At 36.0% G+C, this 22,178-nt stretch overlaps 1 protein-coding gene across 1 annotated transcript; it reads right to left on the bottom strand.

Moving 5' to 3' along the window:
- Positions 1–3,211: 3,211 nt before the first annotated feature.
- LOC109244908 (uncharacterized protein At1g32220, chloroplastic-like) lies at positions 3,212–21,975 on the bottom strand. The gene is made up of 10 exons (XM_019412066.1): positions 21,758–21,975; positions 20,650–20,767; positions 20,486–20,574; positions 18,297–18,352; positions 18,124–18,179; positions 10,538–10,631; positions 7,654–7,733; positions 5,343–5,385; positions 4,158–4,249; positions 3,212–3,773 (listed from the first exon to the last, which is right to left on the bottom strand). Exons 1-10 carry the CDS (start codon positions 21,799–21,801, stop codon positions 3,594–3,596), a joined length of 852 nt encoding a protein of 283 aa, XP_019267611.1. The 5' UTR covers positions 21,802–21,975; the 3' UTR covers positions 3,212–3,593.
- Positions 21,976–22,178: the final 203 nt, after the last annotated feature.

The following is a 22,178-nucleotide window of genomic DNA, read 5'->3' on the forward strand; positions in this document are numbered from 1 at the left end:
CCATAGAGATCGACGTTTTTACTCGTGATTTGGCAGATGCGGCAGAGTCAGGAGGATGATAGTGATTATGACAACATGCGGATGAGTCTGGGGATGAGACACCTTCCATGATGAGGGTGATGCTGAGGAGGAGGAAATGAATGTTGAACCTGAGTTGACTAGGGAAGCATGTTCTCCACCTCCCGCTAGACTAAGAGTGTATAGTCCACGTGCCATTTTCATGAGCGAAATATCCCTACCTTGATAATTTGCCAAGCATGCTAACGTTGATTGCCTAACAAGGGATGATGATGAATTACGGTCAGTGATGTGGGATGAATCTAATGGGCAACTGTGTGAGGCCAGGAGCTTCAGGAAGCTCATTTTTACTGCACAAAACGAACAAAAACCTAAGTTACCCAATACTCAGGAAAAATACTTTAGATATCGCTATATCACTTTACTTACAAATCGTATTGTCTTGACGTTTCATGATGGATATTTTCAGGTTGGTGATAACTCCCAGATGGACCACCGTGGTCCAATACTGCAGACCTACGCAGATTCCAACTAGGGGCGAGGTCATAACTTGTAAAACTCAAATCAGGACGGTACCCCCTATAAAAAATATGAGTGTTAATACAAATCCAATTAAAACATGGAAAAAAAATCGCTAAAACGTAGTAAAATTGAAGTTTACCAGTCGTCTTGTTGATTATATAAAGTGGAAACATTATTTTCTGGCTGCTCATTCGCCTGTGGTGACAAGTTTAAATCAAGGCAAACTCTTTCATCTCCAATCTGTCCGGCAAATGCTGCTCCAGAATAACCACCCGATGACTGGGGGTTATCCCTGCTATGCACGCCCTCATTACTAGGAACGTCTTCCACCTTGACGTACATTTCCAATAATTTTATTACAATAAATTCCCTGTATTCATCCGGAATCCGCAAAAAATCTCTAAGAGTTTCATCATCCTCGATGTTAAACTCAGAATAATAAGCAAACCCCTGCGAAGTCACTGAATAAGGAAATCTACCGGTTACTTTAAGGCTAACCGAACGCCTCCGCTCACTCATTTTTTTACATAGCAACGATACTAATGTATCGTACTCCATATTAAGCGGCAATTTAACATGACACTGTGGAGGTGAGCTATACCTCACAGAGTTATTCTCCACCACAATCTCACCCCCCCAATACAGTGAAACCCTTATTTTTGGCACTTCAGACATTGTAAAATATTGATTGATAAGGAGAAGAGAGAATAAATGTATGTTTGAAATTTAAGTGTTGAATGAATTTTTATAAAATTGAAGCGCCTATAAATAAGGCAAGTCCGACCTTGGGGTGTACAATTTTTCAAAGTAATTCGCAGTATAATACTGCGAATTATGTATTTGAATTATTGTTATGTCAGTTAATTATTGGTGGGGCCTAAAATCAGCCTATTTCGCAGTATTGTAATACGAAATGTCTTAAAAAATATTTTTTTAATATTTCGCAGTTTTATACTGCGAAATGCCTTAACAGCAAAAAATCTGTTAAGTCAATTCGCAGTATAAAACTACAAAATACCCATTAATGTACCTTTTCTTTTTAAAACATTAAAAAAGTACTTTTATACAAAAAATTATCATTTAAGTTTTGGACTCTGCCGGAAGTTGGGCCTTCTGAGTTCTGTCCAATTAACCAGGCTGCCAGTTTTGTTTGTTCTTTTTCCTTTTTTGGCAACTGATCTGTATATTTCTACATTTAGTAATAAAATTCTTTATTTGCCACCCAAAAAATAATTAATCAGATTTTTTAAAAGCTACTCTTTATATATTGTACCCTTCTTTCAACGATCTTAGCAAACGTAACCTTCCACTTCATAAGCAAAAAAAATTAGTTTCTTCGTGTATATATAAAATTTTAAACTATTTACCCCGTTTATCTCAATTTTTCTATTTACAAAAGTAACTAAAGTTTTTTACAAACTAAATATAAAATCCGTTAAGAAGTTACAATTAACCTACAATTTATCTACAACTTAAATACATATTTTTATACATAATCAAGCGAAAAACTACAATTCACATACAATTTATATACAACTTGTATAAAATTATGTTAGTTGTATGCCGTTTCTTCAAAATATATACAATTTATTTATCTCTTCTTCGAATTTCACTCTAAGTTGTAATCAAAATCACCTCGAACATTTAGCAAATTCTCTAAAAATCGAGATACAAACTCTAAAGGATATCTCCAATCACTTGCAACAATGTCAATACAAACAAATAACAATTTCGCAAAATTTAATTTTCGAATTCAAAGCTTCAAAGCTTCTTTAATTGTTATCCATGGAGATTCTTAATAGCTATTTGTTGGGATGATTTTGTTGTGAGCAAACTGGTGGGGGAATAAGATCAACTCTTACCTTACGAGTCGACAGTTCGTAACAGAGGCAGAGAAAGAAAGAGAGCAATTCAGAACTAGTCGAAACCTATTGTACTTCACTAGGCCATTAATTACAACTCGAAAAACACATTTATTTTCTCTCTATTAAGGCATATTTTTATTATTTCCTCCAATAAATGTCTTCTCTTTCTAATGTTTATCACTAATGGCTTCGAACTGCGATAGTAATAGTTTTCCAGCAATTTCTCCTCTGTTTCAATTAGTGAATTTTTTCTATTGCAGTGTTCCACCGATGCAATAAGTGTCGTCATCTGATACAACTTGGGCAAGGAAGAAAGGAAGAAAAAAATGATAAGACCAAAGCTTAACCACACAACGTAAAAAGAATTGCTCTTATCTGCAAGTGTTTATTTCTACCACCAAGGACCAACCAAAGAAACCAAACAAAGTCAATATGACCTCTTATTCAATTGAATACACTGTCTTCTAGTTGGATTTAAGGAAATGAAAAATCATTACCGAAGATGAAGAAATTATAAGACTAAAACTTAAAAAGTCATTACATTACTATCAACCTAATGTATGATAATTATTTGTTCAAGGATACGTCATTGGCATTCCTGAGAGTTGTGCACTCCTAGTTCTGACAAAAAATTTATAACTAAAATTGTAGAAGAAGTTAGAGTACCCATAACAAATTATCAAAAAGTTCCACACAAGTTCATGGATAACTTTAATGATCAAAAGTTATTGAAGAAATTGTACTACATACTAAAATAAAAACCTTAGAGCATTTGAACCAAAGTCATTCAAAAGTTCCACACATGATGACTGGAAAATTTAGACCAAATGGTGTAGAGTTGTAAAGAAAACTGAACTACATATAAGAATATTTATGACCAAACTTTAAACCACTTGATCTAAACTTTCGGTACCTTAACATGCTGCAAACTCTTGACTTTCAAACTTTTTGTTTTATCTTTAATAACATGCGCCTTCCAGCCATAAAAATGCTGTGAAATATTATAGTCCGTGCCAGATGTTTTCTGAAGCAGAAACTGTAATACTTGCAAAAAATGCGGTCACCCTACCCCATTACTACTCATTAAATATTAAGTGGAGTACATCTTAACATCAGGATAATAAAAATTGAAACACCAAAGGAAAAAAAATCATCTGGATGTATCATGCTATCCTGTCAATCATTCATCTATACAGGTCTCTGCTGGCTGTAGCGTAAGATTCCATGAACGTCAATGACACCAGGAGGGAATACGGGGTCTGTTGCCGCTCTGACAGCAACTTTTGCTACCGAAGTGACATTAACAGGAGGGATAAACAGCGGTCCAACAAGGGGAATTTGACTCAGCGATTTCGCATGTTGCAGGATCTGAGGGAAGTAATATCATGATTAACAACGACGAGAAACTTACAACACAAAAAGTTGCAGCATCTGCAGGACAAGATAAAAGATTTGCATAGTCCTTGCGTAAATCTGTAAAGGGAAAGAGACTCTTTCACCACAGTTTTTCTTCTCTCTTTTTTTCTTTTGCTGGCAAGAGAATCATGGGGGGAATGCGTTACACATCCTATTCAATATCTATATAGGAGCTTCGGGGATACCTAACAGAAAAAAGCAAGAACTTCTATGCACGGGCAAAGTTACATCAGGACTAAAACGTTAAAGGAAGCAGCACAAGTTATCTCCTCATTAATTGCAGCAGTATGATCGTATGAAAAGGAGTTCGAACGGCAGGAATCAAAAGACACCTACCATTTGTAGAGGAGAACCGATTACACCTAGAGGCAGCTTCATGCTCCCAACACGACGTGTACCATAAATAAATCCAGGCCTCAGAATTACTCCTGCAAAAGACAGAAATTGTTACGAAATGAGCTCTTGAACTATGAAAGTAAATGAATTTCCAATCTTCAGTTGTCATAAGCATTTCAATTACAAAGACAAACACGCCCCATTGGCCCCTTATTGCAACTTCAAAATTGAAATATGAAATTTGAAGTTTGAAAAACAAGTTTTGGAAGTTTTTCAACTTTAACTTCAGATAACACTTTTTCCCCAAATATCAACAAATTCATGTCGTCACGCAGGTTTGTCCGTAGATCTTGTTTATCAAACTAACCCATTATTTCAACTTCAAACTTAAAATATGAAATTTCAAGAGGATTTAAGAGTTTTTCAAGTTCGCTTACAAAATTTCACCTATGTTTTCATGTCCAAAAACAACTTCAACATCCAAATACCCTTTTTCTACTTATATTCAGATATTACTAAATTTTTTTAAATATCAACCAATTCATGTCCAAATGCCTAAACTCCATTCGGGTTACTGAACCAACCCTTAGCTCACAATTAGGCCTGTCTACCAACTATAGCAAATAAAAGCAATCTAACATACTTCCTACCAATACTTCCTCTGACCCTTTCAAGAGTAAAGGGGACACATGTTGAACGATTTGCCTCAAATGGTAAGGCTCATGTGCCTACTAAAAACATACCAAAGTGATACAAAATAGAAAAGCTCTAATTCTGTACTCCCTCCATCACAATTTATGTGGCAATATTTGACTTGACACCAAATTTATGAAAGAAGGAAGATTTTTGAAACTTGTTGTCTAAAACAAATCAAAGATATTTGTGTAATTGTAGTCAATTCATTAAAGTTAAAATAGTAATTTTAAGATAATTGTTTCGACATTCTTTTTGGGATTGAATAAAAAGGAAAAAGTGCCATATAAATTGGGATGAGGGGAAGTATCAAATAGCTCATGCATCTTCTTTCCAGAAAGGTTTAAAGAAGTCAAGCGGAGAGGTCTGGTATATAGTGGCACACCAAAAAATCTTCTGAGTACTTAATTGACAAATCATCAAGTTAATCAGATATAGTCGGCACACCAGAAAATGGTTCGGAGAAGTATGAAATGAGCACAACTTGCTTACCTCCATATGGATATCTGGTCAGCAGTTCAGTTTCAGCTGCTCTCTGCACGACATGATACAGACATGAACTTATCAAAAATAACCGGATAAAGAACCAAACTATTCACTTTCAAAGTATTTCTGAACTGATGTGCCCCAAAGGAGTGGCTTAGCAGTTGAAGACATGAGTAACGGCCTTAGGAACATAGGTTCGAATCCCTGCAGAGGTGGCACTAGGGAATAATCCCCATCTATAGAGTTAATTTTAGTAAATGACAAGAAAACCACATTTTATGGCTCTCTTATCGCCTAAGTACAAGTTGATCTCCTCCACACAATCTTAATGAGAGCTCCTTGGGATAGCTGAATTTAAGCAGTTTTTAAGCACCACATGCACGTTCCGGTCCAGCTGAATCTAGTAGTTCTTAAACATCACGTGCTGAACATCACGTTTTAAGCACTGGAGCCAATGTTTATGAATAGGCGGTACGCGTTTAGAGAGAGTTGCTGAAATGTGTGACCATCTCATCTAAAAAGGGTTGTTGAAATGTGTGACCATCTCTTCTAAAAGCTTAAGCTATTAGAGAGAACACACTTTTATTTATCTAATTATGTCTTCAACATGTCCCCTCACGTGGGGGCTTGATTCTTTTTTATGAGCCAAGCATGTGAATTTTTGTGTGGCAGTGAGACTCGAACCCCGGACCTCTGCCTGCTCTAATACCATGTTGAAATGTAAGATCATCTCATCTAAAAGCTTAAGCTATTAGAGAGAACACATTTTTATTTATTTAATTATGTCTTTAGCAAAAGTGTTGAAACTAAAAATAAGCGGTTGATATATTATGATTAAAGAGTGCAAATAAATGTTCTTTTTGGTTAAAAGAAACGAAATGGGACTTGAAGCTGTTTAATATTAAAAATGAACTGATTATTGCAACATTTGATAATTTAAGTTAATTCAAATATAAATTAATTTGTGTCTCAATTCACTTAGTTACAAATTGATTAGATAGGACCATTTTGTAATAAAGATAATTCATTTATCTAATTAGCATATAATAATACAATTTTGACTAAAGTTTGCAACTACAAAAACACTTGAATAGTGCGAATTTTATATAAAAATCACAAGCGTTTAACAATACAAAGTAGACCCTAATTTTATTATTTAAATCCAGCAAGGCAGTGATGATAAAAGTTTATTGTGAAAAGACAAGTATTTTGAGATTTTGAAAAGGAACAACCAATTCCCCATGAGTATCCATGAAAGAGGAAAAGAAGGTTTAGAAGACTTCTACTATAGCTAACAATTGCAAATAACACATTCTCAATGGGAGATTAACCTATAAAATTTGTTCACCGCAAACAGAATTTCTCGTCTGGGCAAAAGCGCCAGAACTTCAACAACAACAAACCCACTGTAATCCCAAGTGGGGTATGGGGAAGGTAGTGTGTACACAGACCTTACCTTTACCTGGTGGTGAAGGTAGAAAGGCGGTTTCCGATAGACACTCGGCTCAAATAAAAGGAAAAATTTAGGAAGAAGTACCAACAAATAGTAACAATAACAGAATAATAAGATAACTGAAGTGAACAAAACAACAAATAGCAATAGAGATCTAAGAATAGGAAAATACATGAATAGTACTAATACACTTGGAAAGAAAGAAGAAAGTCTCGACTAACTACTAATCTTTTACCCTAATTCTCGACCTAACTCGCAGAAGCGTCAGAGCAATGTCAAAATTTCCTAGATACTCGCATGTTGGAGCTTTTAAGGTTTTAATTTGTTGTATGCACTAAGTACACCTCAGCACCAAAGCTTATCTAGGACATTAGATGAGTAAGGTACATTAAGCAAAGAAATTGAGGAGATATAAAATGCTTCCCTTGTTGTGAATAAAATGGTTTCATAAGTAATCTGCTACTGATGATGTTGAGTTTACAGTCAAAAAAACAAATAGACAAATAAGAGGTGGCCACAGAGCAGTCCAAGCAACGAAAGAAGGAAGAAGAAATTAAAGAAAGAAAATGGCATTAGGTCTTTTGTGAGGAAAGGGTACTTTAGAGAATATAAAAATATGTAAGGAATAATAAGGTAAACAACTTTGGTCAAATACAAATAGCTTCTAGGCTAAAAACCAATAAGTTAGGGACCCCAACTTATAGCTTTTGACTTGTTTGACATGTTTTGACTTGAAAGCAGTTGGTTTAAAACAACTTTTGAGGTTACCTAACACAAAATAAGCCAAAAGGTACTTTTCTGATTTTACCAGCTTTAAGCTAACCCAAACACCCTCGGAGTCACTTGAAAATATTGGGCAAATACCTTTCCCTCATAATAACCTTGTAACAAGTAATTTGCAAGACCAAAGTCCACAGCTGAGATGTAAACAAATCTTTTAACACCTGCACATAGAAATGAACCACGTATACAGTGTCAATGACCCAAATCCCACAAAATAGAATGTTTAGATTAACTTTATAGAAGTCAGCCTACAACTTTCCTTTTTGCGTAAATCAATGCATCATCATCAATTGAAGACGGTGATACAAGGCTCAGCAAGAAATACAGCAGAAAAACCATAGATAATACTACCTCTAGAAACCACTCCTGTTCACATATGCATACAAATAAAGGAGTTATAATCTGGCTAGATTGTTTTCCTTTCTAACAGACTAATAGTTGCCATGTGTACGTAAGTACAACTTTTGCAATGATACCCAGGACTCATATAACAATTCCAAGATTTATCCCTCCTCCCCCACCCCACCCACCCCCCCCCCCCCACCCCCAAAAAAAAAGAAGAATGCAACAGATCCAACCCACTTTATAATGCAGAGGTGGTAAGATTGATATGATCTAAAATGTGATTGTTTTACGTTAGGGCCCTCTTAGGGAAAACATTTGAAAAGCCAAGAACCATGTTAGGAGCTAAAATGTAGTAACTATTTTGAGTCGTCTTTGGCAAAAGCCACGTTCATTGGTCAACCATGAACAAGTCTTGTAACTCTTTCTTTGATGATCAGAAAATGAATCTCGTAAACTCTTCCTGCACACAATGCATCAATAAGGATTTTAAGGACTATCCTGGCTCTCCAGCGCAACAAGTGATTGATTGACATCCACTCTACTGAAAATCACATTAATTTAAGTGAAACCTTAAGTCAGAAAAAAGAGGTTGAGGAGCACTTCCTTTGTTGGAGTTGGAACAGTGGATGTACAAGAAAAAAATTAAGTTGGGATCCAAGATGAGTAGGGGTTCAAAATACATGTCTTTAGCATTTAAAAGTTCATTACTGGGAAAAGCCAAATAGAATGTGAGACTATTCACTTCTCTATATTTAAAACGAAAGGATATGGAAATTCCAACAAAGAAAAAACCAACTAATCGATCAAAATGAAAGATGGTGGCATAGTTAAAGACTCAAGCTCTTCATCGAAGAAGTTAAAGACTCAAGCAGAAAAGTTTGATAAAGTCACAAATACAGTTTGTGAGCAATGGCTAAACAATTTAAGGGGCTTCAAGAAACTGAATTAGGTGCCAAAATCTGTGAGATAAGTTTGATGGACTCATATGTGCGATGTGTTTTTCCAGTCCTATTGATCACTGCAGTCCACTAGCTAGTCGAAGACACTTCTTGCTACTATTGCCTTAATCCATAAATGTGAAAATAGCAACAAAAAAAAATCATTGACTTAATCTAGTAACAATTGACAACAAATGCTCCTTATATAGGCGTCTTAGGCAATGGGTAATTGATTTCTGCACTAAAAAGGTAAATTAATATTGTACAATGAAATACAGAATATCTGATGGGCATCATGTAACATTCTATAAGATTTTCCTTATTCGCGACTGACCCTAGATGTGTACGAATCTACATGCATAAACTTTTGATATCGTAACTCCCCCCCACCCCCACCCCCAACCCCCCCCTCCCCAAAAAAAAACTAAAAGTGGAGAAACCAATTTGAGTTTGCATATTTTGAAAACATAGAAAGTTGAGGCCAAAATCTTGCCAGAATAGCATAAAACCACCAAAAAGAAGATAGATGTTTAAATTCGTTCACCCAGAAATTCATTTGGTAACAACACAACGAAAGAAAGTGTTTCTTACACTATACACAAAAAGGAGTATGTTCTCTATCATAAAAAAGATATATGGTGTTGAAATCTCCAGTACATTATTGGTGTAAACAATGACAAGAAACTCAACATCTAGAGTAGAAAGTAGCAGCGACAGAAGCCGAATAGATTAAAGGCACCAGAGTGGTTGACCGAGAGATAAATGGTGCTTGAACGAACTGAGAAAGGGACGGATGAAACGTGCCAAAGAGTAGCGATGGATGAATGATCACCGGTGAAAGAAGATGAAAACACTCATCGGATGGGTAGAACACATTGGCCGGTTCCTAGAATATTTTTTCCTGTTTACCCAAAAGGCCAAAAGCATATAAGGAGACAACAACTTATTCCTTAACCAGTATGGGACAATCCAACACCTCCACGCGCCTAGCCCTAGTTATTTGGAACGTTGATAACATATCGCCAGGGCCTTGCATTATGCAAACCCAAAAAAAGATTGGTTCAACTCTGATACCATGTGAAAATCAACCTTGGGCCAAGCTCAAGACTAGAAGCTAGCATGAGGTGAGGCTTAGACGATATAAAAAGACAACAACTTATTCTTTCAATGAAATGAGGACAATCCACACAATAGAAGACTGAGGATCTTTGAAAATCTTCCATTACAATTTTTCCTACTAAGCAAAAGTTCGGCCACGGTTGAAAACCATGCCTACCACTAATCACATCATGCCATCGACTTGTTTCGAGCATCCACCAAATCATTTCCTATCAACAATACGTCTTTGGCCACTAAATTACTCAAATCAACCCATATTTACCTACTAGAGGCAATAGTTAGATAAGAGCAAAAGCAAAGGTGGTTAAATTATTAATTTTAGTTCCCGACATCACGCTCTAAGCCATTATACTTGAGGCTTGAGATATGCAACGACACTAAGAATTACATTCTTGGAAAATGCTTTTATTGGCAAATAGGAAAGAGATCCTAGTCGAAACCAAAAACTTTTTGACATTATGGTATTGAACTAACATTTTCAAAGGGAAGTAGTGGTAAGCAGAGTCTCACTTCAGAGGTGCTTAAGTACCATGAAATGTAGAAAAATATAAACTAGCAAATACCTTCTTCTGAAGCAGCTCTGATTGCATTTATATTGGCTGTCCCATTTATTTTATACATGTATGAGTTAGAGCCAAAGCCACCCACACAAGAGATCTGCAAAAAAAAATTGCCTCGGGACTTATAACTTGCACACACAAAAAAAAACAACGGTTACACTAGTCATCCGAAGTAATATAGTATTTGAGATAACATAGTGGCAGCTCACAGAAATAAACTTCATGGGAATTGGATATAGTAATGGCGACTCTATGGAAAAGTAAAGAAGGATGTTAAATAGCCTTGTAGGACCTTAGAAGGAGCAAGTAGACTTCATAGAAAGAATGTTATTATACATTGATTCGGATAGTATCCTCCACCTTATGAATCCTGTACAGCTGAAGCTCAACTGTTTAAGAAAAATTTTCATGTTCTTATGCCTCTAATCCTATTCAAAGTGTCAAGTGACTGCAGTTCCAATTTGCAACATATAAGAATGTTGTAATTGTAGGGAAAGATGGAGAAAGTAGCAGGTTCAGACTTAGACGTATATCAAGTCTATACCCATAAAAACATAATGATGCAGTTATAGTCATGAGATAATGCCCAGTCATTATTCCATAGCAGGTCAGTCACATACGAACTTGTTTATGCTGTATCTTTTTTATGTTATTTCCTAAGTGTTGGTTAGCCATATTAATATACAATGAACCGATCCATGAGCTGGCAGCAACTTGTACTTGTTGTTTTCAGTTGTCATCACATGTTCCTTCAGAGAGAATAAACAGCAGCTTCATAAGGGATTTCCAGCAGCTCAACAGAAGATTACATAGCAGCAAAAATCACAATTGAAAATAGCAGCAAAATACTGCCAAAGTTTTTTTTTCCTTCAGTTCTTCTTCTTTTTCTCATTCTCTTCTTCTTCTTGTTATTTTCCTTTCAGCCCTTAAAATTGCAGCGAAATGCTGCTAATTTCTTTTTTTAAGTTCTTCATCTTTTGTTCTTACTGCCATTTTTTTGTTCTTCAATTGTTCTTTTCCTGGCAAGAGAAGACGATAGGAAAGATTCGGCTTGGACTTATTCTGAAAAACCTAGCAAGACCAACAAGATGGCAATTAGATGTCTTTTTTGGAACAACATTTCTAATGGGAGAATTTATCGTCAAAAATTTCTATCTCATTGGTGGTGATCCAAAAGTTGCATCTTGTCCTAAAGTTTCGCCGCATGTGAAGGAAGATATGAAAGCGTACCTGCAAAAAAAAAGTTGAAAACTCAAATGCATCTTGAACAAGTGCATAATCTTGATGATGACGATGATGAAATAGAAGAAGGTGATGATGCTTTGTCGCTTCCATTAAAATCACAAAAGCGGGGAAGGCTACAAACAATGTCTTCAAGTTGTGGATCTACCGGTAAGACTAAAGGTTCTCTAGATTTTTATTACTCGCAAAAATCAGGAAATATGGCAGGGAAAAGTGGTAATCGTCAAATTGATGCCAAAGAGATTTTGATGGATCGTGTAGTTGCAATGTCTGCGCGGTGGATGACGATGCAAGTTTTCCTTTTAATTGTGTTAATTATTCTGACACTTTTTCTGCTTTTATTGAGACCGTAGGCCAATATGGTCCAAGAATGAAGCCTCTAACTTATCATGAAGTTAGAGGTCCATATCTAAAAAAGAGGTGGAAGAGACTAACTAAATCGAGGAGGAGCAGAAAGTAGAATGGAACAAGTTTGGTTGTTCTATTATGATGGATAAGTGGACGGCAAAAAATGAAAAAAATGATTATCAATATCTTGGTGAATTCTCCGAAGGGAAGCTTGTTTCTTGAGTCTATTGATGCAAGCAACTCTTCTACTGATTCTTTAAAAATGTACTCCTTGTTCAAGAGTACAATAGACTCTATCGAAGCAGAAAATATTGTTCAATTTGTCATGGAAAACACCAGTAAAAATGTTAAAGCTGGTGATTTGATGACTGCAATGTACCCGCATATTTATTGGACTCAGTGCAGCACATTGCATTAATTTGATCTTCGATGACATTTTCAAGGAAAGACCCTTCAGTACAGTCTTTAATCAGGTAATTAGAGAGCATTCATATCTTGTTCAAAGGCCTTTGTTATTGAATATGATGAAGAGATTCACTAAACAAAGAAGCTTGGTGAAACTTGCAAAGACAAGATTTGCTACCGGTTTCTTGACTTTTAATAGAGTGTATGAGCAAAAAACCAACTTGAAGAAGTTATTTGTTTCAGAAGAGTACACTAACAGTACCTATGGAAGGGAAGCTCGAGGAGAGAATCTGGAGATATTATGCTCTCTAGTGCATTACGGAATAATGTGGTTCATGCATTGAAGATTGTCGGTCCTTTGGTTAAAGTGTCTCGTTTGGTGGATGGGGAGCAAAGAGTACAAAAGGGCTACCTTTAAGAAGCAATGGAAAGGCAAATGAGGCTATTTGAGACTCGCTTAGTGATTAAGAATAATATAGAAGTCTTTGAGATCATAGATAAAAGGTTGACAGATTAGCTTCGTCAACCTTTGCATGCAGTTGGACTTGTTTTGAACCCAGAACTGTTTTATGACAATGAAGAGAGGATTATAGGAGATGCAGAATTGTGGAGTGAATACACTGAATGTATTGAGAAGTTGACACCAGAAGAATCCGAGCAAGATAAAATAACAGAGCAATTTAGTACTTATAGGAATGCTGAGCAACTTTTTGGAAAAAACATGGTTATTTGACAAAGAAAGACAAAGTCACCAGGTGAGCGAGTGCTTATATGTTGCTTTATAGTTAATAAGTTATTTCTTTACAAATATTGTGTTTTGAATATTTGTTCTACTTCTACAGTTGAATGGTAGAAGAAATATGGCCGTTCCACTCCAGAATTACAACAGTTTGCCATCAAAATTCTAAGTCTAACTTGTTGCTCATCCGGGTGTGAAGGGAATTGGAGCATGTTTGAACATGTAAGAGCTAAGAAGAAAGATTTAGTATATTTATTGAATTATATCTCAATTGTCATAATCTTACTAATTACTTATTATGTACACGTTCATACAAAAAAGAGGACAAACTAGCCTTAAAGCGTCTCAATGATCTATTCTTCATTAAGTACAATAGAACATTGAGGTGTCGTTACAACGCTCGCAATATAATTGATCCAATTAGTTTGGACAACATCGATGATGCTAATGAATGGCTAACTCGAGTCCCAGAAGATCATGCAGATGAAGAAGTATTTGAGGAAGTTTCTAATTTCACTTGGGTAATGTTGCGGAGGCACGTGGAATTTGGGAGAGGATTTATGGTTTGAGGGGGAGTACTCAACTTCAAGCTCACGGAGGAAGGGAAAAGAAGCAGCTACAATTCCTTCGTCCCAAGTTGATGAAGAATAAGAAGAAGATGACGAGCAATATAATAATGATAGTATATCTGTTACCATCTCAAAAAAAAAAATATAATAATGATAGTAAAATACAAGAATTTGACAATCTTGTAGAAGAATAAGATGCTCATTTTGTGCTTTTATTGATGCTACTCTTTAGTTTTTACATTGAAGTATTGAACATTTGCTTATAGTTACATGTGTTGTCAATATAGTATTTATATTTTAAAATTCCCTTCACGCTTTAAGCGAAAAGGGGATTGTCGCTTTTCCTCGCTTCACGCTCTTCACAACATTGCCTTATCAAACAAAGGAAAAGAAAAAATCTACGACAACCTTTACCAAGTCCAATCGATAGTCGACCACCTAATCTGTTGGTCCGCAATATTTGCCCCGGCCCACAAGCACTTCTGTACCTATACCGGCTTGAGCAGCCAAAATATGGATATAGAATGACATACTTAGGTCTCAGGATAAGATTCTAAAAGAGTAATACTGAAGAAATTCTTCCTTGATTCAATCTTATAGCATTCCATGTGTGAAATCATGATTTTTTTTTAAATCTTGTAGCTTTCGTGCATGCTATGTTTGCTATCAAAATTTTGAATGGAAAAGGATTTGTGGAAGTTATTCAACTGAAATTTCCATAGTCAAATCTTAGACGAGCCTAGGTGAATATCTCCAGTTTTCCAATCTCATTTCCCGCTTTTCTTGTCTCTTGTGTACCATTGTTATTCCAGCATTTAACCCTGAAAGATATGTCCGTCACTATTTCTTTTCATCATATTAATAGTTCTCCTTTTTTTCACCGATCCAACACAAAAATTTCTCCTTTTCTCAATGATTCCGACCTTTGTTCCCAGCTAGAGAGCTCAATGTTTTACATGTTTCTGAGCTGTGTTGCATCAGAATAGATCCATAGTTTCTCGTACTTAATTTTTATCTTACTCACAATTCTCTTTTTCACAAAATTTCCTATTGCCATTCCTACCAATAGAGCTTAGTATCTTACATGTTTCTGAGCCATGTTACATCACGGTAGGTCAAAAAATTTCTATCATGGTCTCCTTGCACAAAGGAGAATGGGAGAGAAATTCTCTGAGGGACATTGTTTTCTCCTAACAATTAATTTTCAAATGATACCAGGAAGTAATTGAAGCAAAAAAGATAATCCATCTAAAACTGCCACTGCTCCGTGCCATCTTTAAAATGGCCTATGCCAAAAACCATATTTTGATCTTCACCAATAAGCTATGTGTATATCAAGCTAGCTTACAATAGAAGAGCACATGAGAAAAAGAGGAGAAAAAATATCAATATACTAGTACTGATCAGACTTTGCACAAAGGTGGATCCAATTAATAAACTTCAAAAAGAAACAATACCATACAAGTTCAACCGTTCTCTTGGGAACATTAGCTGGAGCATACTAAGACATTCATGTGATCGGGAAAGAAATTACTCACCCACCTAAAAAACTTACTTTAGATTACAATGTCGGTTTGACAAATTTTCTTTAATCATTTAATTAATTTCTTAAAAACTATGTACCGGTGAAAAGTACGTTAAGAATTCTCTAAAGCAAATCTTACAACTAAACAATGCTAGAAAATACAAATGTTAGAAATGTCCAAATAGAATCCGTTAACCAATAACTGGGGCACAGGAAGTAAGTTCCTATTTATTTTCATCCCCAGCTCCCACAAAAGCGATGAAAAGAAATTCTACGAGAAACAGTTCAGTTCTCGAACAAAGGATTTAGTATACTGGTACAGCCCCTGTGCAAGTATAACGCGCACGAACCGAGAACTGCATGGCAGTTCTCATGTTTTAACAAAAGAAAAGAAAGGCGATTATGCCACTATGACCCGACAAGTACAGCAGACTGGTCACTCCTTAAACTTTGCAGTTCTCGGTTCGTTTAAACAAAAGGAAAGAAAGGCGATTATGCCACTATGACCCGACAAGTACAGGAGACTGGTAACTCCTTAAACTTTGGTTAAGTGCATGCTTTAACCTTAGATATCATTTGGCAAAAAAGAAAATCTTGAACTTTTAAAATACAGTAATCTGACACTTCTGTTAGATTCTCATTTACTAAAATTCCATGGGATTAAAAAGCATAGAAACAAAAACGCTTTACTATTTTTCCATAGAAACAAAATTACATGTATAAAATTGCTTCTTCGCTTTCACTTTATTTACGGATATGGGTCAAATATACCCCTCTTCTATGAGAAAAGCATCAAGTTTACCCTCCGTTATACTTTCTATCTAAAAATACCCTTAATGTTATACAATTAGGTTAAATATACCCCTCATCCGTTAAGGTTGTCCAAGGTGGATGTCTAATCCCACGTAGCACTGACATTTTGGCCACGTGGCATGCCACGTCACTGCCCTAAACCCATCTTACCCCTCTCTTTTACTTCTTCTTCCACCACTAGCAACTCCTACTCCTCCACAACTAGTGTCACCATCAACATCACCATGGTCACGGTAATTTTGAAATAAAAAACCAAGCTGAGATTGAAAATTGTTTCCGTGTGTGAACGCGCTATATCTTAGTACCAAATGTAATTAAGTGGGTCACAACTTCTCTAAACAAGTCAAATGGAAATTGAACCATTTTTCCCTGTCTTTCTTTTCCTCTTACAATGTTTTTTCTGTATTTTTCCCTTTTACAAATGTCCTTTCATTTAAATATTCTTTTTTTGATAAATTGGACACATTTTATATTATAGAAACGTTTTAGATTTAAGTTTTCAATTTACCTTATAACAATCAAAACACTACGGTATGTTAAGATCACAAAAAGCTTTATAGTAATACTTTTAGCAGGTGTTAAATTCTTATATTTCTTAATTTTCATACACAATCAAAACTTATTTTTAAAAAAAAAAGACAGATGTAAAAATTAGTAACAGCAGCAAAAAGAGTTGGTCCTCGAAGCTTTGTTTTTCTTTACTCTGGTCATGGTGGTGTTAATGGTAGCAGTGTGGTCGAGGGGTAGAAGGTGTTATTGGTGGAAGAAGAAGTAAAAGAGAGGGGTAAAATGGGCTTAGGGCAGTGAGGTGGCATGCCACGTGGCCAAAATGTCAGTGCCACATGGGGTTGGGCGTCCACCTTGGACAACCTTAACGGATGAGGGGTATATTTGACCTAATTGTATAACACCATGGGTATTTTTACACAAAAAGTATAACGGAGGGTAAACTTGATCCTTGTACTCTCCACACTCCAGATAAAAAGAGAAACGTCTACCATAACTTCTAATTAATTTGATTTCATATTTACTAAACTGTCTAAGAATATACTAGGAAAAGAAACTCAAGTTTGCTCTTCAGAAAATATCCATAATCTTTTCATTTTCGCGAATGACTAAAGCCCGTCAAAATTTCGCTATATTAGCAGTATTTAATTTAACTTACCATAATATTTACTAGAAGGTAACGTAAGTGATAAGATACTATGTTCCAATAGTTCAAAACCATCATTGCTTCTAAAACAGTTAATAATTCTCCAGCGTATCTCTCAGTTTCAAGTGTCTGTGGCATGACAGAAGTCTCTTTCGAGAGAAAAAAACCCGGAAAATGACTTATTTTCTGAACAATGTCTTCATGTATTTGGTTGGAGAGTGAAAAATAGAAAATATATTTATTAAACTGATAATAATATTAGCAAAACCTAGTAGTGTTTTAAATAAAATTTTGAGTATTAAAGATTGAGAATAATATCTACATATTGGTTAAACAATGATGTGTAGTTAAGAGTTGAGATGATTGGGAAGAAAAATAACTTCATCCAAAAATGAGGGAAGTCATCTTCCCCTATTCCTGAACATTGTTTTCCCTCAGAAATATTGTTCAGCCACAAAAACATAAGTTGGAAAACATTTTCCTAAAAATATTTTCCTTAACACCAACACACACCCATAGACAAAGCATCTAGTGAAACTAAACAATGACACTGAAAAACCTATTCAGATATACTTTTAGTGAAGACAAGTGAACGAAACATTTCTGGAATATAAAAAACCTTTCCAGAGTCACTCTCCCTTGTCCAAAAGTTTAAAAAAAAAATTAATTGCAAAACAAAGAAATATAAAACCAACAAAAGAGAGGTAGCTAAATTTTCCATCATTTTGCGTTATATATTGAAATGTTGCCAGAGGGATAATTAGATATAATTGAAAGGCCAAAGGCAGTACATACAACAGAAGTTACTCCCTTGAGTGCATCACTCCACGAATCAGTTGAAAGTAGGTTTCCTGTCGGTCGGACATAGAAGCAAAAATCATTAAATCCCTCTAGCATCAACATTTCCAAAGCTAGAAATAAAATAGACCCTCCGGTGACAAACCAAAGTAGACATTAACATAGCAAACCTTGATGCCAAGACACATTGTTAGCCCAGGATTCTTGTATTGATGACCGTCCTGTTCTACAGGGCGGGAAAAAAATCAGAGCAGAAAGATTGATATCGAAGAACAGGACGGGAAAAAAATCAGAGCAGAAAGATTGATATCGATACATGACCAACTGCAGCCCAACAAAGAGCATGAAAGGACTCTAAGGAGGATCCAACAAGCACATATTTAGCACCGTTTGGAGCCAGAATAGGCTTTCCATCACGAAGGTTTATGCAACAACCTAAACACTGTGGCTCTAATATTCGGGAAAGTAAAAGGAAGCAGAAGAATAACCTGCAAATAGGTGTGAAACATTGAGAGAAACTACAAATGAAAACTTTAAGTGATTTCAGATATTAGGCTATTCCCTCTGTTCCACTTTGTTTGTCGCATTTACAAATTGTAGAGTCAAAGAGGTTCTTCTTTGACCATGCTTTTCTTAAATATTTTAAATCTTTTGAATTGTTAGATATTTGGACTTGTAGTACGTTTTACCTAGTTTCCATATATGCAAATTTTATTTCAAAAAACTTGAAGAATGTATGTCCAAATTCACACCGAAAATCAAGTGCTTTGACCCACGTACTCGGAACCATACCAAACAAAGTGGACCGGAGGAAGTATTACTTTACAGGGTTAAATTATTCTTTATTTCTTCTGGTCTTGATAGAGAAACAAAGACTCTATCAGGGAAGAGAAAGCATAGAGGACACATAAGCGCAAATGCGCAATAAGAAATTTCATCGATTTATTAGTAGGCACAAGGAGTATAAATTTAAGTTGGAGCCATGAATGTGTCAAAACTTAACGGTATGGGCAGTAACATCCAGAGATCTGTGAAACCATATTAGGAATATCGAAAAGAACACAAGAGTACATCACCCTCTTACTTGTCTGTGAGAAACATAATTTCTTATAAAATTTTATATGCTGTTCTGTGAAAATTGAGGCCGTTAATGAAGCTATGTGACTATGCCATTCTTGATCATGGTGTTTCCCAACGAAAAAGTGTCAGCCACTTAACACGATATAAGCATCATATAACTATATCTTATAACTACATCTAAGGAAGACTCAGCCAAACCACTATAACAACCCACCACCCGCTGTAGCTAAGAAGAACCCTACATCCACTTACACTTTCTGCACTGAAGATTCACCTGTTAATAATACTAAGAATCGACTACCTCATGTTCAAATATTCATCAAAACCATAAGGAGAGAAAATTTAGAAACATGATTCTCCTTCCCCTGATTTCTTCTCTCTCTGGCTCCCTGTTCTGCAACCTTTTCTTTACCACCTTTTCTGCTCCAACTACGCCCGTATTCCTAAGTTCCTAACTCAACGCCAAGTTCTGATCCATGAAGTCAAAGGGCGAGACAAAGAAGCTCAAGGATAATCTGACCAAGACATTTCAAACAAATATCTGAACAAGATACAGATGCAAGAAAGTGCTTTCTTTTTTCTTCTTCCCCTTCAACCTATCATCCATTAGCAGCCTTAAGGATGAACCTTCTTTCCCCCTTCCTTTGTTTCTCTAAGATGTTTTACCTTCATTATTTTCATTGGAAATTTTCCTTTTGCTCCTTTTTTTCATCTTGGCCATAAAGGATAAGTGCTTTAGTTGGGTGCAGGCAAGGAGTAGCTACTGCTACCTGGAGAAATTTGGATGAGTAAGGTACCCTGCCAACAGATTTCATTTTTCTTTTCCACTAATGCAATTTCTAACCCTAGCGAATCTGCGAAAGCAGATTAATGAGTATGGATCGTGTAACTGTCATGTGCCTTCTCACTTAACAGTCAAAGCTTTAGTTCACACTTCACAAAAAGGGTTGTGCAGGGTCAAAGTGCAACAGCTAAATTATCAGCTTTTGATTGTTCGCCATGTGTAGCCTCATTACTTATTTCAGATTTGAGGTGATCAATCAGAAAAACATAGAGTCCAGAGGACAGCCAAGCCAAAAACTCAAAATATAAAAGACAAACAAACAGCTTAGCTACCAGACTGTCGAAGTAGACCTTTCGTTTGTCTTCTTTCCTTCATTAACTTGAATGTGGCAAACATAGACTCATTACAGTACTTTATACCCCACATAAAATAAAATCCAACAAAGAAGTACAGCTACATATATAAACAAGTGATTGCGTAAGTAAAACAAAATACCTGCTAAGACTAGCAACAGCAAGACCACGGTCCAGAGCTTCTTTGAGGACATGTGAGCCAACAAATCCGTTTCCACCCAGCACAAGTAGCTGAAAAGAGATGTAAAATAGTCACTAAGGCAAGAAGCTGTGGTTCAGCCAGCTTAAGCTTGAAAAGTTAAGTACCTTCTCAGTCGGAGGTGGAGGCACATTTACTGTTTCAGCTTCCTCAACTCTAAAGGGCTCATCTGTTTTATTAGACTCAGTTGACAGAAAGCGAAGATTTCTGGATGACGTCACGCTCCTGTTTAAAACTTAGCAAATTAGCTCAACCATAGTATCAGCAAACACAAAAAAGGAGAAATTAGAGCCGCATTTGACAATAAAAATGGAGAAAAGAAGCCAACAAACAAATTACAATCAACATGTACTTATCGCCTAAGCTGCTCGGACTCGGGTGCGGGTATCCGATACGGGAACGGATCCGAGTATCGGATTCGGAAAAATCTAAATTTTAAGATTACGGGGTGCACATCCGGACATGGATACGGGTGCTAATAAAAATAGAGCTATCAAAATATTATAAATTTTGAGAGATATTACGTGAAAAACTGACATGAATATGGTAGAATTCGATCTTTTATTCTCCAAGATGGACATTATTCTTTCAAATTTTTTCTGCTTTTATTGAGTCCGCGCAACTTAGCTTATCGCAAAAGTATTGATAAGGTAGCCCGGTGCACTAAACTCGGGGTATACGCGGGGAATGGCTAGACCATTTCCGCGGCTTGAACCCTTGACATGGTCACACAGCTACAACGTTTACCACTGCGCCAAGGTTAACATATATATTTGTTTTAGGAGGATTCATTAGCTACAGATATTTAAACGCCAATAATGAGTAATGTCAAAAGAGATAAACCCCAAATTAGGACATGTTATTTCAATTCGAAACATATTGCACTTTTTTCCTAGTTTATACAAGTTGTGCTTTACCCCCCTAATTTTAGAACTATGTATATAATACACTAATTAAAAAGAGATCATGCAAAGCTGAGAACTCTTTGTATGAACAAGGCCGCGTGCGTTAAACATGATCTCTTCATTGGGGCCTTGTTGAGTACTCAAAAGTCATTGATCATTTTTAAATACTTTAATGTGCGCGAACACACACACACGAGAGCTCATCATTTCCAATAGCAGAAATTTGACATATAAAACGGCGAAAAAGTCCGAAGTGACCAAATTTAGAGTGGATGTAAAATGGGAGATTAGGAGTATATAAAGAGCTTACGAGAATCTGGAGAGGGAAAGCCGAGCTTCGATCAAACGTGACATTATGTATTCACCTTTCGACAGCAGTTTGCAGAGAAGAATCTGCCTTTCTCTGTAACGTTTCCGCTTCCGCGGCTGCTGGCCTTTTTGCTATAAAGAGAGAAATATGTGGCGTGGCAGGTTATCCCAATGACACGCAAGTGAAATATGTGGCTTCATGTGTGCCTGAACTTGGGTGCAACTTTTTTTTGGATCGATGGCGTCAACAATGATATACAAAGAGATACAGAGTCCCTAAGTGCTTTCTAAACATAAGTATTAAAAGAATATATTTCATTTAATTTAGCCTTTTCATGTTTACTATAACTAATTTTTTGATTGACTTATTTTAATTATTTTTAAGTTAAAATAACTTTTAAGTGGTGTTTGGATAAAATAAA

The sequence above is a fragment of the Nicotiana attenuata genome, unplaced genomic scaffold (assembly GCF_001879085.1).
Source record: "Nicotiana attenuata strain UT unplaced genomic scaffold, NIATTr2, whole genome shotgun sequence".
NCBI lineage: Eukaryota > Viridiplantae > Streptophyta > Magnoliopsida > Solanales > Solanaceae > Nicotiana > Nicotiana attenuata.